At 40.2% G+C, this 24,621-nt stretch overlaps 1 protein-coding gene across 3 annotated transcripts in view; it reads left to right on the top strand.

Moving 5' to 3' along the window:
• The first annotated feature begins 1,482 nt into the window (after nucleotides 1-1,482).
• Nucleotides 1,483-24,621, top strand: part of cacnb2b (calcium channel, voltage-dependent, beta 2b) — a 42,327-nt gene continuing 19,188 nt past the window's right edge. For 2 of the 3 annotated variants that reach the window (XM_085253863.1, XM_085253862.1), the window contains exon 1: nucleotides 1,483-2,605. In XM_085253863.1, the coding sequence (XP_085109989.1) occupies nucleotides 2,558-2,605 (48 nt within the window). In that variant the 5' untranslated portion in view covers nucleotides 1,483-2,557. Of the gene's footprint in view, nucleotides 2,606-11,897; nucleotides 12,648-24,621 lie in introns of those variants that run through there. The other variant, XM_085253864.1, reaches the window with a different exon arrangement.

Genomic DNA, 24,621 nt, shown 5'->3' with positions numbered 1-24,621 from the left:
TGACATTCAGTGCTCTGCATGGTAAAGCACCACCATACATCAGAGATCTTTTACATCCGTTAATCCCCAACAGGTCCCTGAGGTCATGTGATCAGGGCTTCCTGGCTGTCCATCATATGAGGCTGAAAACAAAAGGTGACAGAGGCCCCCAGACTCCCCTTTGAGTTTGAGATCTCTGGACTGGTCTCATCCTTTTAAACTTGCTTTTGGTTATTTTTTTGTTTTTATTGTTTAATGTTTTAGCTTCTGTGAAGCACTTTGTGATTTTTTTCTTGAAAGGTACTATACAAATAAAATTGCACTTGCTTACTCATATGGAGTAATTCCCAGTCATGAGGGCTGAGTTATCTTGTGATTCTTAGCTGTAGTTTAATTAACACATTACAAAACTTGTGATAGTACCCCAAACTATTCCTGCTTATATCTGTAAGCAGTCAAAATTATTTGCAGTATATAACCAACCAACAAACCAACAGTCTTGAGAGACGCAAGCAGCTAACCTTAGTATTTAGTCATATCACCCACTGTTAGACTGCCTGAGGTTAAAAACTGGCAGGAACAAACTGATCAAACTGTGCCTGACTGTTCACATGTTAAATATAAAGCTCAGACTCAAAAATACTTCTGACTAAACCGACTCTTTCAAAACAAAATGTTCTAAATATGATTATTCTGTTTTTGTTTTTTGTCGTTGTGATTTTAATTAAAAATATAAGTCTTGATATTTCATCAGGTAGAGTCCAAGATCAAAATGAAACATGTCAGTGTGCAGTGTTTTTTCTGCCTTTTGGGTTTTTTGCTCCCACAATGCAATGGGTTGTTAGAAAACATGGATAAATACCTGTATAAAGATGTATTTATATTAGCATGGTACACTGTTTTGCATTTTTACTGGCTTAACTCACATTCATTAGTAAATCATAAAAGATTTAAATCTTTTAAGTTTGGGGGGGTTTTGTCTATATTTGGACTGTACCATCAGCAGTAAGTTTTATTTATGAGTTTATGCAAATGTTGCAGTTCCCATCAAGGATCTTCCACACTTGTTTTTGCATGCTGATGTCACTTGAGCACTTGACACTTGCTAAAATCTTGTCTAAAGTGGAAATGGATGGTAATAGTACGGATAAATACACAGATTTTCCTCTCTTGATTTCAGTGAGTTTTTTTTAAACTTAATTGTAAAGTCTTCATATTTTGTCACAAATGGAAACAGAGTAATTTCCTGTACCTTCTAAGCCCAGTCTCAAGATAACATGGAAAAACCCTGACATCGGAGGGAAAATGACACAAAAGGAAGCAATGGCAAAGAAAGAGAGACAGAGAGAGGATATTGTGGAAAGAAAAGAGGATAATACGATAGAGTGAGAGGAAAAAAACAGATAACAGAGAGAGATGGCGGGGAGGAGGAAAGTTGGGGGGTGGTGTTTAGGGAGGGGTGAGGTTTTGTAAATCGGAGAGGCTGGAAGCGCATTTGAATTCAGGCTGTGTGTCTCCTGCGCTAGCCGAATGTTACCTGCTCTAGCATGGCAACAGAGAGAGGGAGAGTGGTGAGCTTCAGCTGCAGCCTCCACACACACACGCACACACACAAACACACGCACACACACACACACACACACACGTGCATGCACAGCAACAACAGGAGTGCGAAGAGTGACTCAGGTAAGCAGGAACGCCCCTGATGGAAGACGACCCTCGAGAGAGCAAAGCAGCGTGTGCAGTGAGAGGGAGAGATACTGAAGGAGGAGCCATAGAGCTGGCATTTCTTTGAGGAGGGAGAAAAGAGGAATCACGCTGAAGCTAAAAATCTCTGAATCTGCACTCCCAGGGTGGGCTTACATTGAAGGATAGACAGGAAAAAAAAGAAAGATGGATGTGGAGCGATGCAAGTGCTCTTATTGGACAATTTTGTGAGGCTGCAAAGCACTAAGGGACACAGCAGAAAATGATATTTAGTTTTTATAGCAAGACCATTCGGAGGGCTTAAGCCGGGGGGAGGCTGAATGGGAGGTTTTTAATTTTTTTGGACAGGGTGAGCTGGGACAAAAAAATGGTTCAGGTTTGGTAAACACACACAGGATGGGAAAAGAACCACCTGTCCTTCTTAAGATGAGGTGAGCGCACATTAACAGAAGCACACACAGAAACCTCGCACACACTCTGCACATCACACCGAGTCTTCAGGACAGTTTCGCAGGATTCACGATAGATTGGATCCTTGCTCCTCACAAAGTGCGTGACTTTGAAAATGCTTTAAGACGTCTGCCGTCGGGATCCCCTGGATTCATCTGAGGACTGAACTTGTGAATAGAACCAGCCACTAAACTCCCAGGTGACTCTCTCCTGCGACAACCTGTGGACACAGAAGCTCGGCTTTTTTTTTCTTTTGTGGGATCCCTCCCCCTAAGAAAAAAAAAAGAAGCAAAACAAAAAAACTCCCTGATGAGCTTGCAATTAGGTGGATCACCTGTCTCATGAAGATCCTGTCCTGAAACGACCCATCCCGGAGGCTTCATCAGCCTGTCCCCTTTTCTCCCCCCAACTAGATGTCTTGATGTATTGCTGTGGGCTGGGACACTGGCGGAGAGTGCAGTCCACCTATGTAAGTGACCATTACAGCATCCATCCCATCTTTTTGATCTCATAGCAACATTGGAGTTGTTTGGTGGTGTGTGGATTTATCGTATACTTTTGCAAAAAGAAATGCCGATGATGCATTCATATTTATATCCAGGGTTGTCATTCATATGCAACGAATAAGCATGACAGAATTACTGCCTGCAAGCAGCTGTGAGCATGAGTCTTGCAACCTTTTATTTGCTAAGCTGTTCATTTCTCAGTAACAATAAGTTTTCACCTGGGCTGCATTTTACCAGATGGTGAAAATGTCAAACAGCTCAGCGTATTGACTCCAGTACAGGACTTAATAGCACCGTACCAAAAGATGGAATATCAGGTAATGGAGAGTTTCCTTTTTTTCCCACCCAGGCAACAGTTTGGTCACTGAGCAAGTAAAGTAAACAATGTGTGAAAATTGTCTTCAAAATTAAGATGATTAAGTGATACAACATGACAGTTCCCGTCTTCCTCACATCGTATGTCCTGGCTGAGAAGCGGAGGAGGACAGAGAGGTGCTGTTATCTAATTGCAAGTCAATTTTACTGTCCTCTCAATGACAGAGATGAGAAGGGAGGACAGTTTCCAGCCTCTACAGCGCTCTAATCCACCTGTTTTTCTTTCTCGTGCTTTTGCCTGTCATCTAACTCTCTCTTCACTTGCCCTCCTATCTCCTTCTATCCAGTCTCTGTGTATCCTCTGTTTAGTTGTGTTGTAGTCGATGGAGTGAGAGTTGTGCATTGTGCGATGGCGCTGACTGCAGAGCACCCTAACCACATTCCTACATGAAACAGGCTTACTGTCAGCCCTCAGCACTCAATAGGCTGTCAGCGCAGAGCCGCGCAGATTACCACGTACTGTAGTGCTGCATGTAATGTGTGCCCACCTCAGCAACGAGCCAGGAAAGGAGCTTACAGACTCGAAAGGCATGGCTGGGTAAAAGCAGTGACACATCCTCCCGACATTCAGCGTAGTTTCATTGACATGTGTGTGTGTTTGCAGGCTTAGTTTAGCACCTAGTGTTAAATAAGTGCGTGCAAATATAACGAACTAAGACACAGTTCTACAAAATCTCGTCTGTAGATGCACTCACTCTTTCTAATTTCTGTGCAGAAACTACATTACTCATGCATTATCTTTACTCATGTTGCTATGATACATTATGTGTCAGGGTGCTAATTACACTTGAGTGAGTGAGATATAAATACTTTTATAATAAATAAACAGGCCGGAGGCTGCTGGGCCAATAAAGGTTGGAGAATAAATCACAGAAGTCACCACCTCAATAATCAGATCGATAAATAACCAAATAAACATGTTCTAATATACAATTTCCATAATCGAATGTTCTTTGTTATTACATTTGTCATAGTATACATACAGTAGCATAGATTTCTGATTTAACACAGAATATACATTCTGACCCAAAGGATTCTGAGCGTTATATGTTGCTATCCCCAAATGCATGTTTCAGGGAAGGCCTTACTTATTTTAGCAAGATAATGCAATATCTTGCATTATTTTTAAGAAATTTGAACTGTTGTAAACTGTTTTAAAAGCTAAGTTAAAATTCTACTAACAAGGCTTTGGAAATATTAAGTGGTCGATTTTTTATATTTTGTCTTTGCAGTCACCGTTTTAAATAAATATATATAGCAAAGAAACTGAATCATTAGTCAATTTAAATTCTTATTTTCACTGTGTTGTAGAATAAAGCTGGATTGTTTTAAGTGCTCATCTGGCTCTAAGAAGGAGGTTATGGGCATCTTTAGATATCAAACAATTCTCTCTGTAGTGGCTGCCATTTTTTACACTGAGAGTCACAACAGCTTAGCCAATAGGTGAAGGGCAAGGCATGCTTATCCCCATTACGCAAATGTGATAAAACCTTAAAAACACAAAATAAATTTCAGGAATCGGTTTGTATGTTACCTAAAATTCCCTATTCTTCCCTCTCCACTTAAAGTTGGTTTTTTTTAGAAATAAAAGCATTAATTTAAAAGTATATATAATCAAAACAACGATACATACAAAGAAATGAAGGGAACATTTGATCATCAGTGTAACATAACGTCAGTTAAACTTCAGGTATTTCTGTCTAGGAACCACTTCAATCCACAGCTGCTTTGGTGCAAATGGAAGTGACAACAGGTGCACAGCAGAGGCAACAAAAAGACAATCCCCCACAAAGGAATGGTTTCTGTTTTTTTTCCTTATTTCCTCATCCCTCCTGACTGATTTTTCTCTAGTTTTGTGTTTTGCTCGGGTTCTTGTCAACACTGGTAGCATGAGACGGTAGCTGTATCCCATTCAGGTTGCACAGATATGGTAGCTACTCCAGGTTGGCAGAACCACACGTCCATTTCCAAGGATTTCTGTGTCTCCCAGCAGAGTCTTATAACTTTCATTTCATTTATTTATTTATTTCACACTTGGTACAACAGTTTCCACAGTTAGTTCTTTCAGACAAACCAACCACACTTTCTATCAGTAAAGCACTGCAACTGTGGGGGAGATACCAGGAAATTGGCTGTTACACAGGAGGCACACTGCTAGACCTAGAGAATTACTTGCAGGAGGGTACTCATGCATGTTCCTGCCCAAACTGTTAGAAACCAACTCCCGATGTCCTTTAATGAGACCTGTGCTCACAGCCCAGTATCGTGCCCATTCACTTACATTGACATTACTTTTTTCATTACTGTACATTATCTGAATGTTAGTACGACATGAGCATAATATTTTGTTGTTTGGCTGCTTTAACCAACCAAATGTCATTTACCAAAAAAAGGAACCCATTAACAAATGAAACCTTGAAAGTAAATGTAAATAAAAACACATTTAAATAATAATTCCACTAGGGCTTGTTTAATGCAAGGACACATCATCATTCATTCATTATCACATTGGTGAAATTTTAAACTGAGGGTTGTGGAACAGGCAAAACGAATGCATGTTAAAGTCATTTTTACATTTGAGCTGACTCGTGTGGGTTTTGATATTCAAAACAAGGGGAATTTAAAACCAGCTCTGGCAGAGAATCAAAGCTTTAAATGATAGATGTAGCAGCCGTGCTTTTTGCCTGGATACTCCTGCTGTAAACTTGAACACTCACATGTTTGGGGCTCGCTTTTTTCACTTTATGAGATCTGTTTGAACAAACAGATAAAGTCACTTTTTTATCTGTGACACAGAAGTTTCTGTTTTTATTTCTTCTTAAGTGGGACTCTTCCTCATGCTAATATAATCAAAACAGATCACAATAACAGTGCATATTTACCGGCTCTCACACATGCCAAGATATGGTTTTGTTACAGCATGTTTCCCCTTTTTTAGTCCAACAGCATTTCTGAACATTTCAAATTATATTTTTACCTTTAGGTTTATTTTCTGCACAGAATCCAACATTAAACATGAACTCTTGGCTTCTTTTTTATATTGCAGAAGTGACTCTATAAGGACCACAGATCTATACTGTGCTAGGGTGGGCATTGATTATAACGTTCAATCAAAACCTTTTGGATTTGGTGAACACGCTGCAAGCCGTGGTTGGTATTGACTTGTTTCTTCACTCATGCTGCTATATCCTCCTTCACTGGAGGCGATGGCATTGTGATTCATACTCGAGTATCTCTTCAGGCCAAAAAAACCCTTCAGCTCAAATATAGTTCTTTTTTTTATGTATTTAAACATAGATGCACTGTTCACTGAAGGAGAGTTATAATGAATAAATTATTCGAGGTCATTTGGTCAAATCAATACAATATTTTTTTTAATAAAAATATGAAATTATTTTTGACGATTGTTTGTTTTTTTAAGAATGGGTGTTACACACAGAGTCTTACACAAGAGTCTAATAGCTTAGTGGACCATAAATTACTAAAGACAGAAGGAAGCAGTTTTCTCCCAAACATGCATCTCTGATGTACACAGGCTAGAATGCAAAAAATGCTATTTGATGTTGTTAGGTGGTGTCCTCAGTAAAGGCCCTTGGATACCACTATGACTTCCTGCTACCTGGGTAATTTCAGATTTAACGCTGAAGTTGTCTGCAGCATGAAGTTAGTTCAGTTGTTACAGGGAATATCACCACAGTAATGTAACACGCCCCCTAGTGGCAGGTCGACTGACAGATTATATTTGGTCCTGAACAGACCAGTTAAATGATAGTGACGACAGGTAGTGTGGTAGGATCGCGCTATATGTTGGCTCTTCAACAAAAATCATAAAATTACAGTCTTTCTTTAACAAAATTGCGTATGAAAACTTACACAATATACAAAATTAAATCACATAATGTGGCCAAGCATGATGGTGCGTCACACACGGACCCATACTGTGAACATGACCTGCTCCAGAGCAGGTTAGAGTAGGAGGTTCTTAAGCTTTTTAATACCATCAATTGTTGGACTATCAATGAGAAATATAATTCTTTTTAAAATTTGACCACAGTTGTATTTTCAGCTATTAATATATGACCCAAATTCTGGGCATCTATTTGTACTTGCTGATCTCGTTTCAGATTTGCACATAGTGGCCGAAGTTTGACCTCAGCTTTTATATTCTTTCTTTCTTTTCTCTCAAACAAGTCTGCAGCTGAAAGCATAAAAACTACAACTGTTTTTTACACATTAACTTAATGAAATACTCAAATATTATCCATCAGGTTCTCCTGTGTCTTAATTGACAGAGCTGTATTGCTTTCAGTGATACTACCTGTTAAACCTCTTCATGCCTATTATCTGAGCTGTACTCTGAGGGTCACTGGGTCGCGGTATCCTTGTATGCGGGATTTTTAAATGATCTTTTCAGCCACAGTCAGAAAAAAAACGATGTTTTCTACTTATCACAGATTCCCCAGCATACAAAGAGAGTTTAAACAGAAAGAGTTCTTTTTAAAATATAAAGTAAAATAAATGAAAGGTCTGGAGGTCTGGCAAAGATGAACTAACAAATAAAGCAACAAAAACACCAGGATCAGCATTCCAAAAGGGAAAGAGCAGGGATCTGAGGTTGCTGGAGATAGCCTCCTTTAAATGTGGGGTTACACCACCACCCTAAGAAAGACAGAGGAGATGAGCGAGGGAGGAGCGAGGGAAACAGAAGAGAAGAAAGAAGGACAGAAGAAGCAAACACAAGGGGAGGCTGCATATCACTGTTATCACTAATAATTGTGGATACTACTAAAAATCCTGTGAATGTTTAGTAGTATCCACTACTATCCCCATAGTATCCCGGAATTACGAATGTTTTCAACATTCTTAAGTTGTTGTAATTCCAGGGAGCAGAAAAACAAATGTTTAAAATCCAAACTGCTCGCCTTAAACAAATAGGTTTGCTGACTTTTACTTAGACTACAGTTGAGTGCTTACCTGCACATGTATTACATGTATTTTTAATGCACTTGACTGAGTTCAGCATGTGCTGTGGATCATATTGTGCTGTGTGTATCCAGTAAATGTAGCCAGATTATTCACACAATGCATGATTCAATACAGCAGTGTGAATGAACTGCAGAGTCTCAAAATAAGCAGCAGTCAGCAGGTTAATGGTCTGACAGTGAGCATCGGTGCGCGCTGCCTGTAGTCCTCTCTCTGCATTAGGTGTTCAGTGCAGTGTGAGCAGTGGAATTTTCATCTCAAGATTTCAAGACTCCCGATGAACTTTACTTTCTTATAGTACTCTCACTGCTGCCTGCTTTAGCAGGTTATGAAGAAAAATGAGATATTTCACAGCAGCCAATTTAATGTTTCCTCTTTAATCTCACACGAGGGATCAGTAACCGACTCTCACATCTGTGTCTTTGCAGTTCTTTGTACTACTTCCTCCACTTCATAACCTTCTCCTTCCTAACTCACTCTCCCTCCATCTTAAAACACTCACTGCCCTATCCCTCGTATTCCATTGTCAGTCTCTTCTTTCCCAGTTGTAAGAAGGGTGGGATTGGCATCAGCATCCAACCACCAGCATCGCAAGGATGGGGGCATCAGTCCCTCCTAAGTTATTCATACAGGTTTCATGAAGATGAAGCCACTGATAAAGAGAAGGAGCAGTGAGACTCAGGTGGACGAATGAAAGAACGTTCTCCATGTGCTATTTCTGCCTCTGAAGGGCACTTTTGGAGTCATCCTATCTTTGTTTCTGTCTCACTCCCACGCCTCCTCCTCCTTCTTGACTGAGTTTTGGAGCATGTTCTGCCGGGTGTGATTGGAGGGCAACGCTCCAGGCAGATGTAAATCTGGTGAGGGTTGTTGGCACAGGGGGAAACAGAGGATGTCAAATGAAAATCCTGTCTCCATCTCCAAACGGGCTATCGCGCTTGAAGGTGGACTGAGATCTGGGTCTTTGTGGATGCTAAGCTTATCACGAGCCGGGTTCTTGACCTTTTCACCTGCAAGTCATGTCAAAATTGCTCAAGAACAAAAATGTGTCCTGGGTGAGTACTGCCTGTCTGGTAGGCTGATGGGGGGAGGCAGATTATTTCAGCTCAATGTTTAATGCTTCTCAATTCTGTCAGGCTTATCTGCTTTGAAATTTGTCGTCTACGGTTGCATTTTCTAAGGAATGATGCGTGTAGAAGTTTCAGTATATCAGAGTTTGGTTTGTATATTCAAAAGACAAACTCACTGTCGGTGATGCTTCTTCTGCACATCTGCTTTGGTTTGTCCAACAGCTGTGTGGTGATAAAAGGCTCAGCTCTTCTTCAGCTTGCTTTGCACCATCCTGCCGTGTCAGTCGTACACCGTCAGAGCATCAACTGACAAAAACGTATGAAAAGACACTGACTGGGCTGAAATCGATGAATGGAAATAACTGTAAAGTTCACTCTGGGCTAACTTGTGTTCACCAGGCTTCCAGTATTGATGATTAAAAATTTTGGTTGTGTTCACTTGTTACCAAAAATAAAATTTTCAGTCTTTTCTTATCTATTTATTTATTATTTTAGTTCAGGGGAGGTGTGTGGGTTTGTGGACATTGGGGAGGGTGGAGTGTCTAGTCTTGCCTGAAAATTATGCATGCTGTCCATCTCTGGCTCAGCAGTCCCACAGTACCGGCCCCAGATTGACAGAACACACACACACAAAGGTTAAAAGAAGCTTATGGACAGGTCTCTGTTTATGTATGTGTAAAAGCACATGTGCACATGAACTTATGTGTGGAGGAGTGGATGACAAGTGAGATGAAAGATGTGTGCTTTATATTTCTGCATTTTAACACTAAAAAAAAAAATCTGTGACTATATATATATATATATATATATATATATATATATAGAGAGAGAGAGAGAGAGAGAGAGAGAGAGAGATAACTGAGTGAAGAAGTCTACAAAATTGTTTCTGTCCAATGTCTCAGATTAAGTTAGAGTAGTGAGTTCTGTCAACTACTTTTTCTATAGTGAATATTTTGATAAGTACATTTGTTTGAATATATGTTTTTACATATGTTTTTACTGGGTATATGGCAGCAGCAGAATAAACTAGTTTTTATCTCTTTTAATCTGCCAAACATTATTCTAAAGGCTTTGATAGTTCAGGGAAAAAACAAGAAAAGGTTAACGTTATCCTTGTCTGTAAGTCCAAAAAATATTGCGGTATTATAGAGAGTATAGACATGTTGCACGTAGCTTTTGTGTCTGATAAGTGAAACCAGTGTATGCTGTAGAGACTGTTATCTGTCTAATGGCCAAAATTCTGGCCAATTCTTTTGAAGAAATCTGGTTGTATAAAAAGTTCTGGGAAAAATAGCTCGTGTCACTTGATCTTTGACCGCTGTGGGTTCAGTTTCTATTTTCAGTTCTTACTTAATACAACATGATTTTCATTTTGTAAATTATGGTCCCGATTAATGTGCAGACAGAAAGTAGTGTTTATATAGAGCTACAGTATGGTACACAAGTCTTGAGCTCATTTCTTTATATTTTACTAGGAAAATGGGAAATCGGTGCAGATTGAACGGCAATGTTTGGTGTGACTAGCTTTATTCTTCATCACAGCTTGAAGTCTCTTAGGCAACTTTCTTGTCATTTCTTGAAGTAGTCTGCAGGAATCGTTCTCCATGCTTCTTGAAGGACATTCAAAACTTTTTTGGGGATGTTGGCTGCCTTTTGTTCCCACTCTGCTTTACTAGTGTACAGTCTGGACTTTGGGGAGGCAAATCCATGTCTAAAAGTGCTGCACATTGTCTTTTTCTATCTAATTTATTGCATTAACAGCGCATTTGAATCATTGTGATGCTGAAAATTGAAACTGTTGCCATTCGGACGCTTTCGAGATGTTATTGCATGGTGGCTCAAAATCCATCTGTTGTTTTCTGAATTTAAAATTCCATCTATTTTGGCAAGATCCCCCAAACTACTGGCTTAAATGCAGCACCAACCCAGGATGGAGCCTCCAAAGTGTTTTGCAGATGTCTGTCAACACTCACTGTCATATCGCTTTCCTGACCCCCTCTGTACTGATGATGATTTCAGCCAAAATTTTCACTTTGTTGGAGTGTTTCATTGGCTCTGCAGGGGAACCTCCTCTTGCTTGAGGAGATTTAAGGTGTCACAGATCAGAGTTTAGTAAAGGCCAAAGTCTGTTAGACCTCAGGTGACTGCAGCTGTCTGACCTCTGATCAGCAGCATAGATATTGACAAGGACAAGAGCTGTGTGTGTTTATGTGTGTATAGAGCCCAGATGTACATCTGACCCAGGATTTATTATCATCTCTCCATAGAGTCACAACCTGGATCAGCTGACTACAGGTCTGCATTTTCTTTTCTATTCTCAGTTTTATGTAACACTCCCATCTTTGTCCCTCTTCTCCTTATAAGCTCTCCCTGGAGATTTTGGTACCACACGCCCATCTGCTCATGTCCCCTGTCCAGCTGTCCAGGTTGCAAGCCATGGTGACAAATGGACCAAACACTGTTACTTACCTTTAAACAGTGGAAGAGGAAGTATACATTTTTTTTGTTTGTTTTTAGGTCCTATGCAATGCGTAAAGACAGAATGATAAAATTAAATTATAAACCTTTTCAAATCAGAGGTATTATCAGCAAAATAGTTAAGCAATAAAAGTAAATTGGCATTGTGTTCAATGATCTTTAATAAACAGCTATTACACTATTTAAAATGACGAAATAATATGGATAATATACAAGATAGTTAATAACTGGTTTGCAAACCTTCTGTCGATTTAGCTTCAAAAGAAGCAGCGTCTGTGTGTGGCTGATACTTGGCATCGAGTTTTAGTGGTGACATAATGACACCGAACCAATGTGATGAAAGAGTCTCTCTGCGCTCTCTGGATGATGAATTCTGTTTGTCTGTAATTCCATGCTGTAAATCGGGCGCACAATGGAATTATGGTCTGCGTGGTTTTTTTAAATTTCCATCTTTCTATTTTGGAGCCATGCCATTATAACACTCCAATTCTTGTTTTTTTTTTTTTTTCTTTTTTTTCTTTTTTGCACACAAACCCTAGGAACACACGCACACACTAATCAGGGACAGCACGCACACAGGATGGATCCTGTTCTTTAATAAAAGGGGGAAAAAGAAAGTAAGACTTTCCTCACTTTCCGTTATTTAGAACTCATAGAAAGCTCGGGTGGGTTGGAGACTTTCCTGGTGTGTTTGGTGCCCGAGGTCAGAGTGAGCGGTGTGCCGCGTAACAGATGCCGCACGGAGAAATAAGCCTTTAATACCCACAGGACTCGGGAAGGGGCAACTACACTCAACTCACATCAGCGACTTAAGTGAAACCCTTCACGCAACTCTCGCAGTCTCCGGTGGTGTCCTCGGCGTCGCGGTTCTGAGAAGAAATTGCATCCTCACGCTCAAACTGGCGCGCAGGGAACACGCGTATCTGTTGCACTGAAGAGCATCTTTGGAGTTATCCACCTGAGTGGAGGGAGAACCACTCTCATGGCATCCTTGCCCATTTGTTTACTGGAGCCAGGTGAATGGTGATTTGAAGTGGTCGTTACAGCCTTGGAATAGCGCTACAGGACACCTTTAACTGCCATGCCGCCCAAAAAGAAGGTAACATTTCAGATATTTCTTTTTCGTGCATATCTGTGCGCGTGCGCGTGTGCTGAACAGGAAGGGTTGGAGAATACGCCATCTGTTGCACTGGGCGTTAATCCTTGTGTGAGGCCTTTCCACATCGTTGCACTCGCTATGTAACAGCGCGCAGGGCAGATAGAGATGCATATCCGCATGCTTGTATCATGTCATATGTCCAGCTGAAAAACAGACTTCAGATAGGGTTGCATAACCAATAGTCTGTGAAAATCGAATGGATTAAATCTCTTCTCGAGCTTTTTCCTCTCATTTATGACTCTTGTACTCGCGGTGAACTTTGTGGCATGTGGTATTAAACCCCAAACTATGTGCTGCACCTGTTTGGCTTTCTTTTCACTTCACGTGTTGTAGCTGTAGAGCACGCCATCAGCAGCATGGTTTTGTGTTTCTTGCACATGCTGTGCAGTCCATGCATTGTTTTGTTTTAGTTATGAAACCAAGCTCCAGTTTGCAGTATTCAGGTAAACTTCACAGAGTGAGGCACCCACTTCTCAGTCTTTTAAACAGCTTGAGGGTGATGTAACATTAATTAACGATGTTAGGGGGTATTCGTTTAATATACGTTTAATCATTAGTCATATTGGTCTCTGTTTATTTATTTTCTAATATCTCATATTACAAAATACAGTGCCAGTATTGTCTGTCACATTTCCAGAAGCAACTATAAGAATTTCTTCTATATTTTGGTCTTTAGGTTCATTGTTTTTGTGACATACAGCTTTTCCTTTTTGTTTTAAACTGTGCTACTACCTAACAAAACACAAAGTTAGAGAAACAGAGTGGGCAGGGAGTGTGAGAGACAGTAGTTGCTGGAAAACAAAAATGGCTATAGGAAAGTGAATACCATTTGCATGGTGGCTAGAAACATCACTTCAAATACTAATGTTCCTCTGTAGCTGCAGAATATGTAAAATGAAGTATAGTTTAACACGCTAGCTGTAGTGGCCAAAATAATTGGAAATATACCTTCAAAGGTTCATGGATACCTTTAGAACAGGAGGAAGTGTTTGGACATACGCTTCTTGGTTTAACAAAGCTGATATTTTTCTCCTTTTTTGGAGATGTAATACTAACACATCGCAGGAAGACTTTGGCTGGCCTACTCTTTTGGATTGCAGTGCTAGTTAGTGCTGGCCCACTGCTTGTTACTTAGAATAGGAAAAGCCTCTTAGTAGTTGTTACTGGGGCATTACATGCTGATACCTGCTCTCCTTCCAGGCAGGAAGGGGAGTAATAAGATGTGGAGCTGTGTGGAAAGTTCCAGAAGTATCAGTAAACCTGTTTCCTGTGAAATTGGGGCTGTTTCCAAATTTAAAATGTTATTGTTTGCATCAAACTTTTTGCAGTTTAAAAATAAAACAAAAACGACTCTATATTTATTTTATTTTGTGTTTAGCTTGATGTCAGGTTTTTGTGCTCATAGAGTGACGTTCCAGTGATAGTGGTTGCTCAGTACTTGTGCAATAACTAAGTGAGAAATGATCAGAACACCAGTGGCTGGCAAAATGATATTTTATAATCCCCACACATGCGCACACCTCTCGGCACGCCAGTTCTAATCACGTTGCATCACAGCGTTGTGCAGAGCAGAAGAGCAGAGAGATTTCTGTGAACTATAGATGAAATGTATCTATTACGGGGGCCCGGCAAGCCAGGATTTAAGTGATATAGATACGACAAATGCTTCTATTTTATGTATATCTGATGACTGTCAGCGAGCACTTGAGCACATCCAGTCGAAGCTGCAGTGTTGGCTGTCTGTGAGGAGTTTGCATTTGTCTCTCTGCCTCTAAATCCTGGATTGACGCATGCTATCTTAATCTCCTTACTCAAAGACAATCATGACCCAAAGAGAGAGAGAGACAGAGATAGAAAAGGATCCAAATACACATTGCGTCTTATGCTTATAACCCCCCCCCCCCCCCCCCACACACACACACACACACTCAATATGAGCAAATATCTTTTTTGTCTTTTTGTACTTCTTGATGAATGAGTAATCATTAACTGCAAAGTGATGAGACGGAGTGATGAGATGTTACTCTTTAAAGACTAACCAATATTGGATTTATGAGGATGATACAGACACAGATTTTTGAGGAAAAGAAATTTGATATTGATGTGTTGGTGGTAGAGGAGCTTCACAAACCGGTTAGCAGCTTAATATTAGGACACAACTGTGGTCCAGCTGTGATGCATGCTCTGCTACATGTGCTGCACACAGTGCTGATAGAGTTAAGAGTATTGCAAGCAGTGGAATCAGAACTGTTGTAATGCCACCTTTTCTAAATCACTCCAAGAGTATTTTTTCTGCAGTATGTTTTAATGTTTCCCACAGATTTAAGCAGCTACAATGTGTTTCTTGCAGGATGACTTCTAATTTCATGCCCAGGCATAGCAGAGCAGCGACCTGTTCTTCTTCATACGTTTAAAAAAAAAATTAATCAAATAATGTTTGTTCATTTCTTTAGTTGCAATTACAAACTGTAATTAGACACTGCAGGGTGATGAAATCAGAAAAAAAAGAATACATGAATGAAATGAAATCCTGCCATTAAATGTAGTTTGGAACATTGCTAATAAAGCAGGGAGTTTAGGGGTAATCCCAAAATCTTCCATACGAAACTGCAAGCCCATCTTAAACTGTTCAGTGATATTTCTTCTTTGTTGGCCTTTTTCTTTCTCTCAGCATGACATGTTGATGGCACTGACTACTACTATAAGTTCCCTATGTTTATTTGTTGTCCAGTGATTCAAGACTCTTTCAGCACTTTATACTAGAGCCTGAACAATTTGTTAGTGGGCTCATACTATTGGTCATATCGATCTATTTGTGTCATCATTAGTAATGACTGATAAATGATCTTGAAACACCCTTCAACAGTGAGTGTTGGCATTACATAGATTGTCCACCAGAGGGCGCTCTGCAACTTTGTTGTTCATGAAATGTGTTTGACTCTTCACAGCTACCAGCTGATCTTAGCAGAACCAAAGAATAACTACGCAAAAAATTAGAAGCATGACATATCCCATACTTACTGTACTGTTTGTTATTTCAGATTTTTTTATTATTATATTCTTTACTTTTGTGTGAATCCGCCCGCTCAATCTGCCTGTCACTTTGCTGCTGCAACACTTGAATTTCCTTCAGTGAGGGAAAATAAAGAATATGTCTATTCTATTCTATATTGGGTTTTCTCCACACATCAGATATCTTAAAAAATCCAATGTCAGTTGGAATCTAATTTATACATTTTTTGCGTGTGAATCCTTTTTTTTTTTTACCCTCTTTTAACAGATTCTCCAGGAAATTAAAAAATCATGCTCCTATTCTTCTGGTTTCTAGAAATTATGTCCTAACAGAATTTCTAGAAGTATGGTTAAGTTGTGGGCTTGCATTAAAAAAGCTGTTGCCACCACGTGTTGCCAGAAACTTGAGTGTGCCTTTAAAAGTTTCAGAAATTTAGATGACGGTGGTGAAGAGCTTTATCTAACAGATGTCCATCCATTTCCCTCCATTTATCCAATTCAGAGTCACAGGGGCTGGAGGCTATCCCAGCTCTCATAGGCAACAGGCGGGGCGCAGGTCGCCAGTCCGTCAGAGGGCTCAAATAAAGAGACAAACAACAATTCACTCTCACATCCACGTCTGCAGCCAGTTTAAAATTTCATTTGAACAGTGGGAGACAGGCAGAGGATGCCCACCCCACCACTGCACCACCCTCTCATTCTAACAAATATGCTGTATCCTCTTGTGTGCTAAGGATGGGGACTGGTCTGCTACAGTATGTAAAACTCATTTCTCTTGTAACATGAAAATTAAGCCTACTCTCTCAAAACCCACTTACAACTAATATAGCATTAGTATTCAAACTATGGATGATCCATTGGCCACGTGGTTAGGACATTTCAGCTCCTGACAAGCTGGAATGTTGCTGGTTGTTATTCCTCTTTGCTCAGTATGGGCCCTTAAATATGTGATCATGTATCAGCCATCAGATTTTGTCTACATCTGTCTGAATTGGAGGAGCCATTAAGTTACTAATAATCTAATTTCTACAGTTTCTACATTTTTCACTGCAGCAACAGCAACCTTTTTTTACCCTTTATTTTTACTGGCAATATCAGCAGCCATAATAATGATAAAGCCCACATTAACAAACTATATATGAATTAAAATACATTTACCGTGGTACTGATTTACTGCCTCTTTTGATCTATAATTTGAGATCTAAAGAGATGTGATGCAGCCTTAAACTCCACAGACGGAGATCCGTGCCAAAGTAAAGATAGCTGTGCCAGCCCGGCCGTATCTGCTCTATGGTAGCATCAGGGAGAGGGCATGGAGCCAGTCTCCTTCAGACAGATGATGCAAAGCAGCTGATTAGACAGGGCTTGGAGAAAACAGGATCAGAACACTCACTGCATACAAATGAACTGGCTGTTAATGACCAAGAGATACAGTAGCAAAGAAATCATCACAATATACAGAATAGGATGTCAAAGTAAAAAATGAACAGCAGAAGAAGATGGGTGTAAGAGAGCTGAGTTCCATTATTCCTCACCTACAGAAAAAAATATGAGGAAATATTTATTGGCAAAAATTGACAAATGTTTCACCACACCTGGGCTTGTTGCCAGCGCCTCATCGGTGGTCCGACAGGAAATTAGTCACAATTAGATCACTGACCTGCTCTGCAATAACAATAAACTGTAATGAAGGGGAAGAGGCCTATGTTTGGGTCCTTTTTGATGCATGGCTCTCTATTCAGCAGCAAGCTTTTAATAACCATCCCAGCATGTATGCACAGATCAAAAGTGTGATATGAGTAAAGATATTACATCTTTGATCTTGTTCATGAAAAAAAAAATCATTGACTCATACAAGATAAAAACGTCAAACTCACCAACAGACTCTACACTCATGCTTTCTGAGCCAAAACCAGCACATCTACTTTAAACAGCTGCAGTAGAAAGATATTTCCAAGTGCTGCAACAGTAAGGCCGCTATTGTCATGGAAAAATATGGTCCTTGAGATACCTTCTGCAGCAACAGTGTCTACATAGGCAGTTTAGAGCATGTCAGTCAGGTATTTATATGCCTCTCTGACAGATTTTGTCAAACTAACCACACTGCACCCGTAGAGCCATGGCACTTTTATAGCTGAGGCCAAAATGAAGGCCAAATGTGAAGATGAGTGCAGGTCCCTCCATTGAGTAATGAGTAAAGGGTACTAGCAGTGGGATGGCAATATGTTTATCTGTGTGTGTCAGCAGTTGGGTGTGTGCAACATCGTTTGTGGTGGCAACTTTCACTCTACTTTCGCTATGTTTTAATGTATTTTGGCAGGTGCTTTAGGCAGGTGACAAATCAAAATCAAAAACAGAACCATTGACCTCTTTGGGGTATCTGATGGTGCTGTCTGTAGAAGCAATACCTTCTTCTAATCCATTTGTCTCTGTAGATGTAAGGATTGCTGCAAATACCTTGAGATGACTGTTATTGTGAATTCGTACTATATAAATCCTGAAATCCTGAACTGAAGTAAGATCAGCCTCATCCTGTCTGATCTGCAATACACGGCGTTCCAAATTATTATGCAAATGATATTTTTCTCTGTTTTTCCTAAATAGTCGATTCAAATGACAGTCGGCATAATTTTCGAGTCATCGACCAATAGGGTATAATTCAAATGTTACTAAACAAAACTCCCAATGAAAACAGTATGTTTTTCAAAAATAAAAAACTTAAAATGCACTGTTCCAAATTGTTACGCACACAGAGTTTCAAAAGATTTTATAGGCTGTAGAGAATTGAAAATGATCCTTTGTTGAATTTGCAGCATTAGTAGATCAATTTCACTGACACCAAAAGCTATTTCAATCAAAAACATCTTAACAGGTCAAGTTACATATTAACATAGGACCCCTTATTTGATAGCAGTTTTACAATTCTTGCATCCATGGAACTTTTTTGGAAAGTTTCTACTTGAATGTCTTGCAGGATGTCAGAATAGCCTCCCAGAGCTGCTGTTTGGATGTGAACTGCCTCCCATCCTCAAATTTTTTTGCTTGAGGATGCTCCAAAGGTTCTCAACAGGATTGAAGAAAGTGATCAGTCAGAAACTCCACATACTTTGCAGAGGTCATTTTCACACCTTCAGGGACCCTAAAGGGGCCGACCAGCTCTCTCCCTCTGATTCCAACCCAAAACATGACTCCACCACCTCCTTGCTGATGACGCAGCCTTGTTGTAACATGGTGGCCGTCCACCAACCATCCACCACTGCATCCATCTGGACCATCCAGGGTTGCACTGCACTCATCAGTGACCAAGACTGTTTGGAACTTAGTCTTCATGTAGTTCTGGGCCCACTGCAGCCATTTCTGCTTGTGAGCATTGGTTAGGGGTGGCCGAATAGAAGGTTTATGCACAACTGCAAGTCTCTGGAGGATCCTACACTTTGATGTTCGCAGGTCTCCAGAGGCACCAGCAGCTTCAAATATGTGTTTGCTGCTTAATCTGATGTATTTGTCTGGCAGAAACCTTCCTCATTGTGCCTTTATGGGCCACAAATCTCTTACATTATGGTGATCACGCCTAAATTTTGGTGAAATATCTAAGGTTTTCATTAGGTGTCCAAGGTATTCAACTATTTCACGCTTTTCAGCAGCAGAAAGATCATTTTTCCTTCCTATTTTGCTTGAAAATGGTGGTCTGCTTAACAATGTGGAACATCCTTCTTTAGTAGTTTTTCCTTTAATTGGGCTCACCTGGCAAACAAATGATCATAGGTGTCCGAGATTGATTTCAGTGATAAAAAGAGTCCTGAGACACAATTCCATCCATGAGTTTAATTGAAAAACAACTTATTTAATCTTTATGACACTTAAACACAATTTGCATAATAATTTGGAACGTCGAATAGTCTCTTCCTGGATGATGTCATCCATAGCACACTGAGTGGTTTGTATAAAGTGACTTTAAGCCTCTCTCTTATTTACAAGGCGTCACCTATAGCAGGAAGCTCCCACATTTAAGATAAGATAAGATAAGATAAGATAGAACTTTATTAATCCCTCGGGTGGGTTCCTCTGGGAAATTCGATTTCCAAAAAAAGCACAGCAACGACCGAAGTTACAGTTACAGAATTGTTATATATATATATATATATACACACACACACACACACACACACACACACACACACACACACACACACACATATATAAATACAGAGACAAATATAAATAAAATATACAAAGGGGATAAATAGAATAAATAGGAATAAAAAATAAAAATACAAGTGAATTGCACATTTCAAGTATTGAGTCTATTGCACTGTTGACTATTTACAAAAAGTATTGCACAAGGTATTGTACAGTGAGGTGAAGAGGCACTACAGCTTAGTTGTTCCCCCCTCCTTTGTCCTCCTGTTTCCCCTCCCTCTCCCCTCCAGAGAGGAGTTAAACAGTTTGATGGCGTGTGGGACAAAGGAGTTTTTAAGTCTGTTAGTTCTTGTCTTGGGGAGAAGCAACCTGTCACTGAACAGACTCTTCTGATTGTTTATGGCCGTGTGCAGAGGATGCCCAGCATTGTTCATAATGTCCATCAGTTTCTTTAGTGTCCTTTTCTCTGCCACTGTCACCAGAGTGTCCAGCTTCATGCCGACCACAGAGCTAGCCCTCCTGATCAGTTTCTCCAGCCTGGATGAGTCCCTCTTTGCTGTGCTGCTCCCCCAGCACACCACAGCATAGAAAAGTACTCCAGCAACCACCGACTGGTAAAACATCCTCAGGAGCTTCCTGCAGATGTTAAAAGACCTCAGCCTCCTGAGGAAGTACAGTCGGCTTTGGGCTTTTTTATACAGGTGCTCTGTGTTGCATGACCAGTCCAGTTTATTGTCCACCCACAGCCCGAGGTACTTGTACTTGTTGACCACCTCCACCTCCTCCCCCTCTATCTGAACCGGCAGTGGACCTTCTCTGGACCTCCCGAAGTCCACAACCAGTTCCTTAGTCTTTGAGGTGTTGAGTTGCAGGTGGTTTGTGTGACTCCATGCGACAAAGTTCCTCACCAGACTTCTGTACTCCTCTTCCTGATCATCCCAGATACACCCCATGATGGCCGTGTCATCTGCAAACTTCTGAATATGGCATAATTCAGAGTTGTAGCAGAAGTCAGAGGTGTACAGGGTGAAGAGAAGAGGGGACAGCACAGTTCCCTGTGGTGCTCCTGTGCTGCTGACCACTGTGTCAGACGTGATGTCCTTCAGCCTGACGTACTGTGGTCTGTCGGTGAGGTAGTCGGAGATCCAAGCGACCAGGCAGGGGCCCACCATTTATGATTGGGCAGATTTTTACTTTCCTAAAGCAACTCGCAAGGGATTCAATCTCTTCCTGGGGATCTTCCCTCGTGTGAAAATGTGTAAGCCACTGCACTGCGGAGCTGTGGAACAGTTTATTGAGTAGGAATACAATAAATTGTATTAATGCCATCACAGTCATCAAATCTCAACCTAGTTAAAAACCCGTGCAAGAGTTTGGACTGACATGTCTGCACCACAAACATTAAAAAGGAAATAGCTTTAGGAAGAATTGTGTTTCGGGCAGCACGGTGGCACGGTGGTTAGCACTGTTGCCGCACAGCAAGAAGGTCCTGAGTTCAATTCCAACATCCGGCCGGGGTCTTTCTGTGTGGAGTTTGCATGTTCTCCCCGTGTCTGCGTGGGTTCCCTCCGGGTACTCCGGCTTCCTCCCACCGTCCAAAGACATGCAGCTTGTGGGGATAGGTTAATTGGATAATTCAAATTGTCACTAGGTATGAATGTGAGTGCGAATGGTTGTTTGTCCCTGTGTGTTAGCCTTGCGACAGACTGGCGACCTGTCCAGGGTGTACCCCGCCTCTCGCCCTATGACAGCTGGGATAGGCTCCAGCGCCCCCCGCGACCCTGAAAAGGATAAGCGGAAGTGAATGGATGGATGGAGAATTGTGTTTCTCCCTCCAGCAGAATTCCAGAGACTTGAAGAGCCAATGCCAAATCGCACTGAAGCTCTTGTGGCTGCATATAGGAGCAACAGCTTACTTCTTAATGTAAGCCCACACTATAGTGTAGCATGAAATAAAAACTGTCTGTGGTTCCTATGAATAGTTACACTTTGCTCAGTATCTCGTGAAAGCTGAAAGATGGGCAAAGCCATCCTTTAACTAAAAGCAATGGCTCAGAGGCGGGTTAAAAGGTCCAACACATTGCTTTTTGTTTAGTTTTTAGTTTTTGTTTTTATTTGTGACTCATCTATATTTTGTTTTCTGTATGATTTTACCGACACAGCAGCATCACAATTTTTCAAAAAACATGCTTGAAGCTTTACAAGTACCCAAAATGTGGTCTGTAGACTCATTGCTATCACCACTGATTTTTGCCCAGCTCAAGATGGTCTTTTGTGGTTCTGACTTAAATTCAAATTTGGATTCATGTCAACAGTAGAATTGTATCATTACTTTCTTAAAAGCTGGATTAAAGTAATATATCAAAGCCTGCTGTCTAAGTGAGCTGTGAGTGAAAAGAATTACTGTGGCGCTGCCTGAGAATGTAAAAGTCCTGATGGTTTTTGCTGTATGCAGTTTCAGGGAACTGGGAGTTGTGGGCATGCTGAATCTCTTCTCAGTATTGTCCTTGGGGGCTTTTATGCAGAGTTTGCACTGATGCCTTTCTCCTGTGATTATTCAGCTGTGGACAGAGCAACAACCAATTCACCATCACACATGAGATACACAGGGTGGTTTTAAAACTCTGTTATCATTACCATACTGTCATTTTTTCAGCCCTGCTGTCATAATTTTCATTTGCATTGTGTGGTATGTCAGTGAATGATGCTGGAGTCACAGTCCTATAATAAACTGCCAAGTGTTTGAGCTCTCTTCTCAAACTTAAGGCTCTTATTATAGTAGTTAACTGCCACAGGGATGAAGGCACCACAGATTTGTTCACCTTGGTCTTGTTCATTGAAGTGGAAACTCCTAGCCTTAGATGTCTTTTTTGTGACGAGTGAGATCACAGCAGTACCCGAGGAGTATCCAAGAATGCATGGGAGGGTACAGGAGGTAGTAGCAAATCTCCATACTCACACAACCAGAGATCAACCAAAAAAAAGTTTCCCCATATGAATATGAATGCTTTGAACAAATCACTATAGGATTAACTATATCCTTACCTTCCTAAATAACTATGTTTTACTTCTCTGGGTTTTGTCCTGTAAATTGCTTGTCTTCTGAAGTGGTATTAGAGCTGACAATGGGTACTCCATCACATAAATCCATTTAAGATGTGTCCTTTTCTGCTGTTTAGGGAGCTAGAATTTTACTAGTGTTAGTGCACTCATGTTTGTCCAATTAACATATTAATGTCTAGCCCAAACACTATATATTTATGCTAAAAGAAGCCAAAAGATACCCTAAAAACTGAGCTCTAAATGGTAGAATTCAAATCTTTTGCTGCTCTTTAAATATATTAAAAGGGTGATACTTCTTTCATCCTTTCAGCAGTTAAAATAACTATAAAAAAGTTATCTTCATCCAAAAAGCATCTTTAGTTTAACTAACTTCTGCTTCCTGTCTTTCATGCTGATGTTTTACACTGATGTTGGATTAGCATCTGAACTTCGTGAAAAGATAAAAAGATTGATTTTTATGACATATTTAAAATACTATTTATAGATGAGTGTACAGGTGTAATAGTTTTCTGCTGTGTCATCTGAGGGTGGAAGTACAGTAATGAAGTGCTATCAGCACTTCAAAGCCGACATAAATATAATGAAAGTTTTATGACGGTTTAACTAGCTCCTTGATGGATCTCCCATTGAGTTTTATGTAATGCTCACTTAATGTCTTTAGTCTGTCTACAAGGATGTGATGAATTTGAAGGAGAGTTAAGGTGTCAGGTATGGGTTGTTGTGACTCGTATGTAGAGATGGCACGATACCACTTTTTTATGTCCGATACCGATACCGATATCATAAATTTGGATATCTGCCGATACCGATATGAATCCGATATAGTGTTTTTTAATCAACAAAACTGTTTTTTAAAATATCTTGCTGCATTTTGCAAGTCTGCAAGTTCATACTCAAGTTTAAAACAACAACTACACTAAAGCTATTCTGTTATACCTGTATACAAAAAAAATATTTCATAGTTCAGCAATACTGATCAATCTAATAAACTTAGACCTACACCATCCTCCCTATTCTGGTATTTTAAAGAGTACTTAGCGTAAATATTAAGCAACCTAACTAATAGGGTTCCAACTCCCAGCAACAACAAACATAAATAAATAAAAAATAAGGAACCACCCCTCACGCGCCACCTCATGATGCTTAATCGACGTAATCAACCTTAATTTGATGCAGTGTGAAAAAAAAATGCACAGAAATCAATTATTTTTCAAGAAATATTAAATAGATTCAACATCTTTCTTCAACAAAATTGCAGACTGCACAGATGGTACCTTCCCAAAGTAAAAAGTACTATAGCTTACTAGGGTGTATATATTAGACTTAATAGTCACTATATACAGTAATTGACTTCTATTCATTTTACATCAAATTAAAACTTTGGGTGTCAGATAATTATTTATTAAAAGCTAGACATTTTAAATGAGAATAAGAAAGAAAAGTATGTCTTTGTGCCCCCTTTTCCCTGTTAATGCCCTATCGGCCCCCCTGGCTAAACTTTGCTAGATCCGCCCCTGCACAGTTACCAGCGTCAGCTACGTAGAAAAAGATCCTGGTGTAGAAAGAAATATTAAATAAATTCTAACAACAGCTTATCAAGCTTAAACGTTCTGCTGTTGTTCAGCCGCTGGTTTCCTCTTTCTGGTGCAAAGTGGGCCAAAAACAAACAAGAGAGACGGACTCGCGACAGAAAAGCCGA

The sequence above is a fragment of the Mchenga conophoros genome, linkage group LG18 (assembly GCF_057382185.1).
Source record: "Mchenga conophoros isolate Kocher_MC1m ecotype Shallow Benthic linkage group LG18, M_conophoros_male_GT1.1, whole genome shotgun sequence".
NCBI lineage: Eukaryota > Metazoa > Chordata > Actinopteri > Cichliformes > Cichlidae > Mchenga > Mchenga conophoros.
This window is presented reverse-complemented; position numbering and strand designations above follow the sequence as displayed.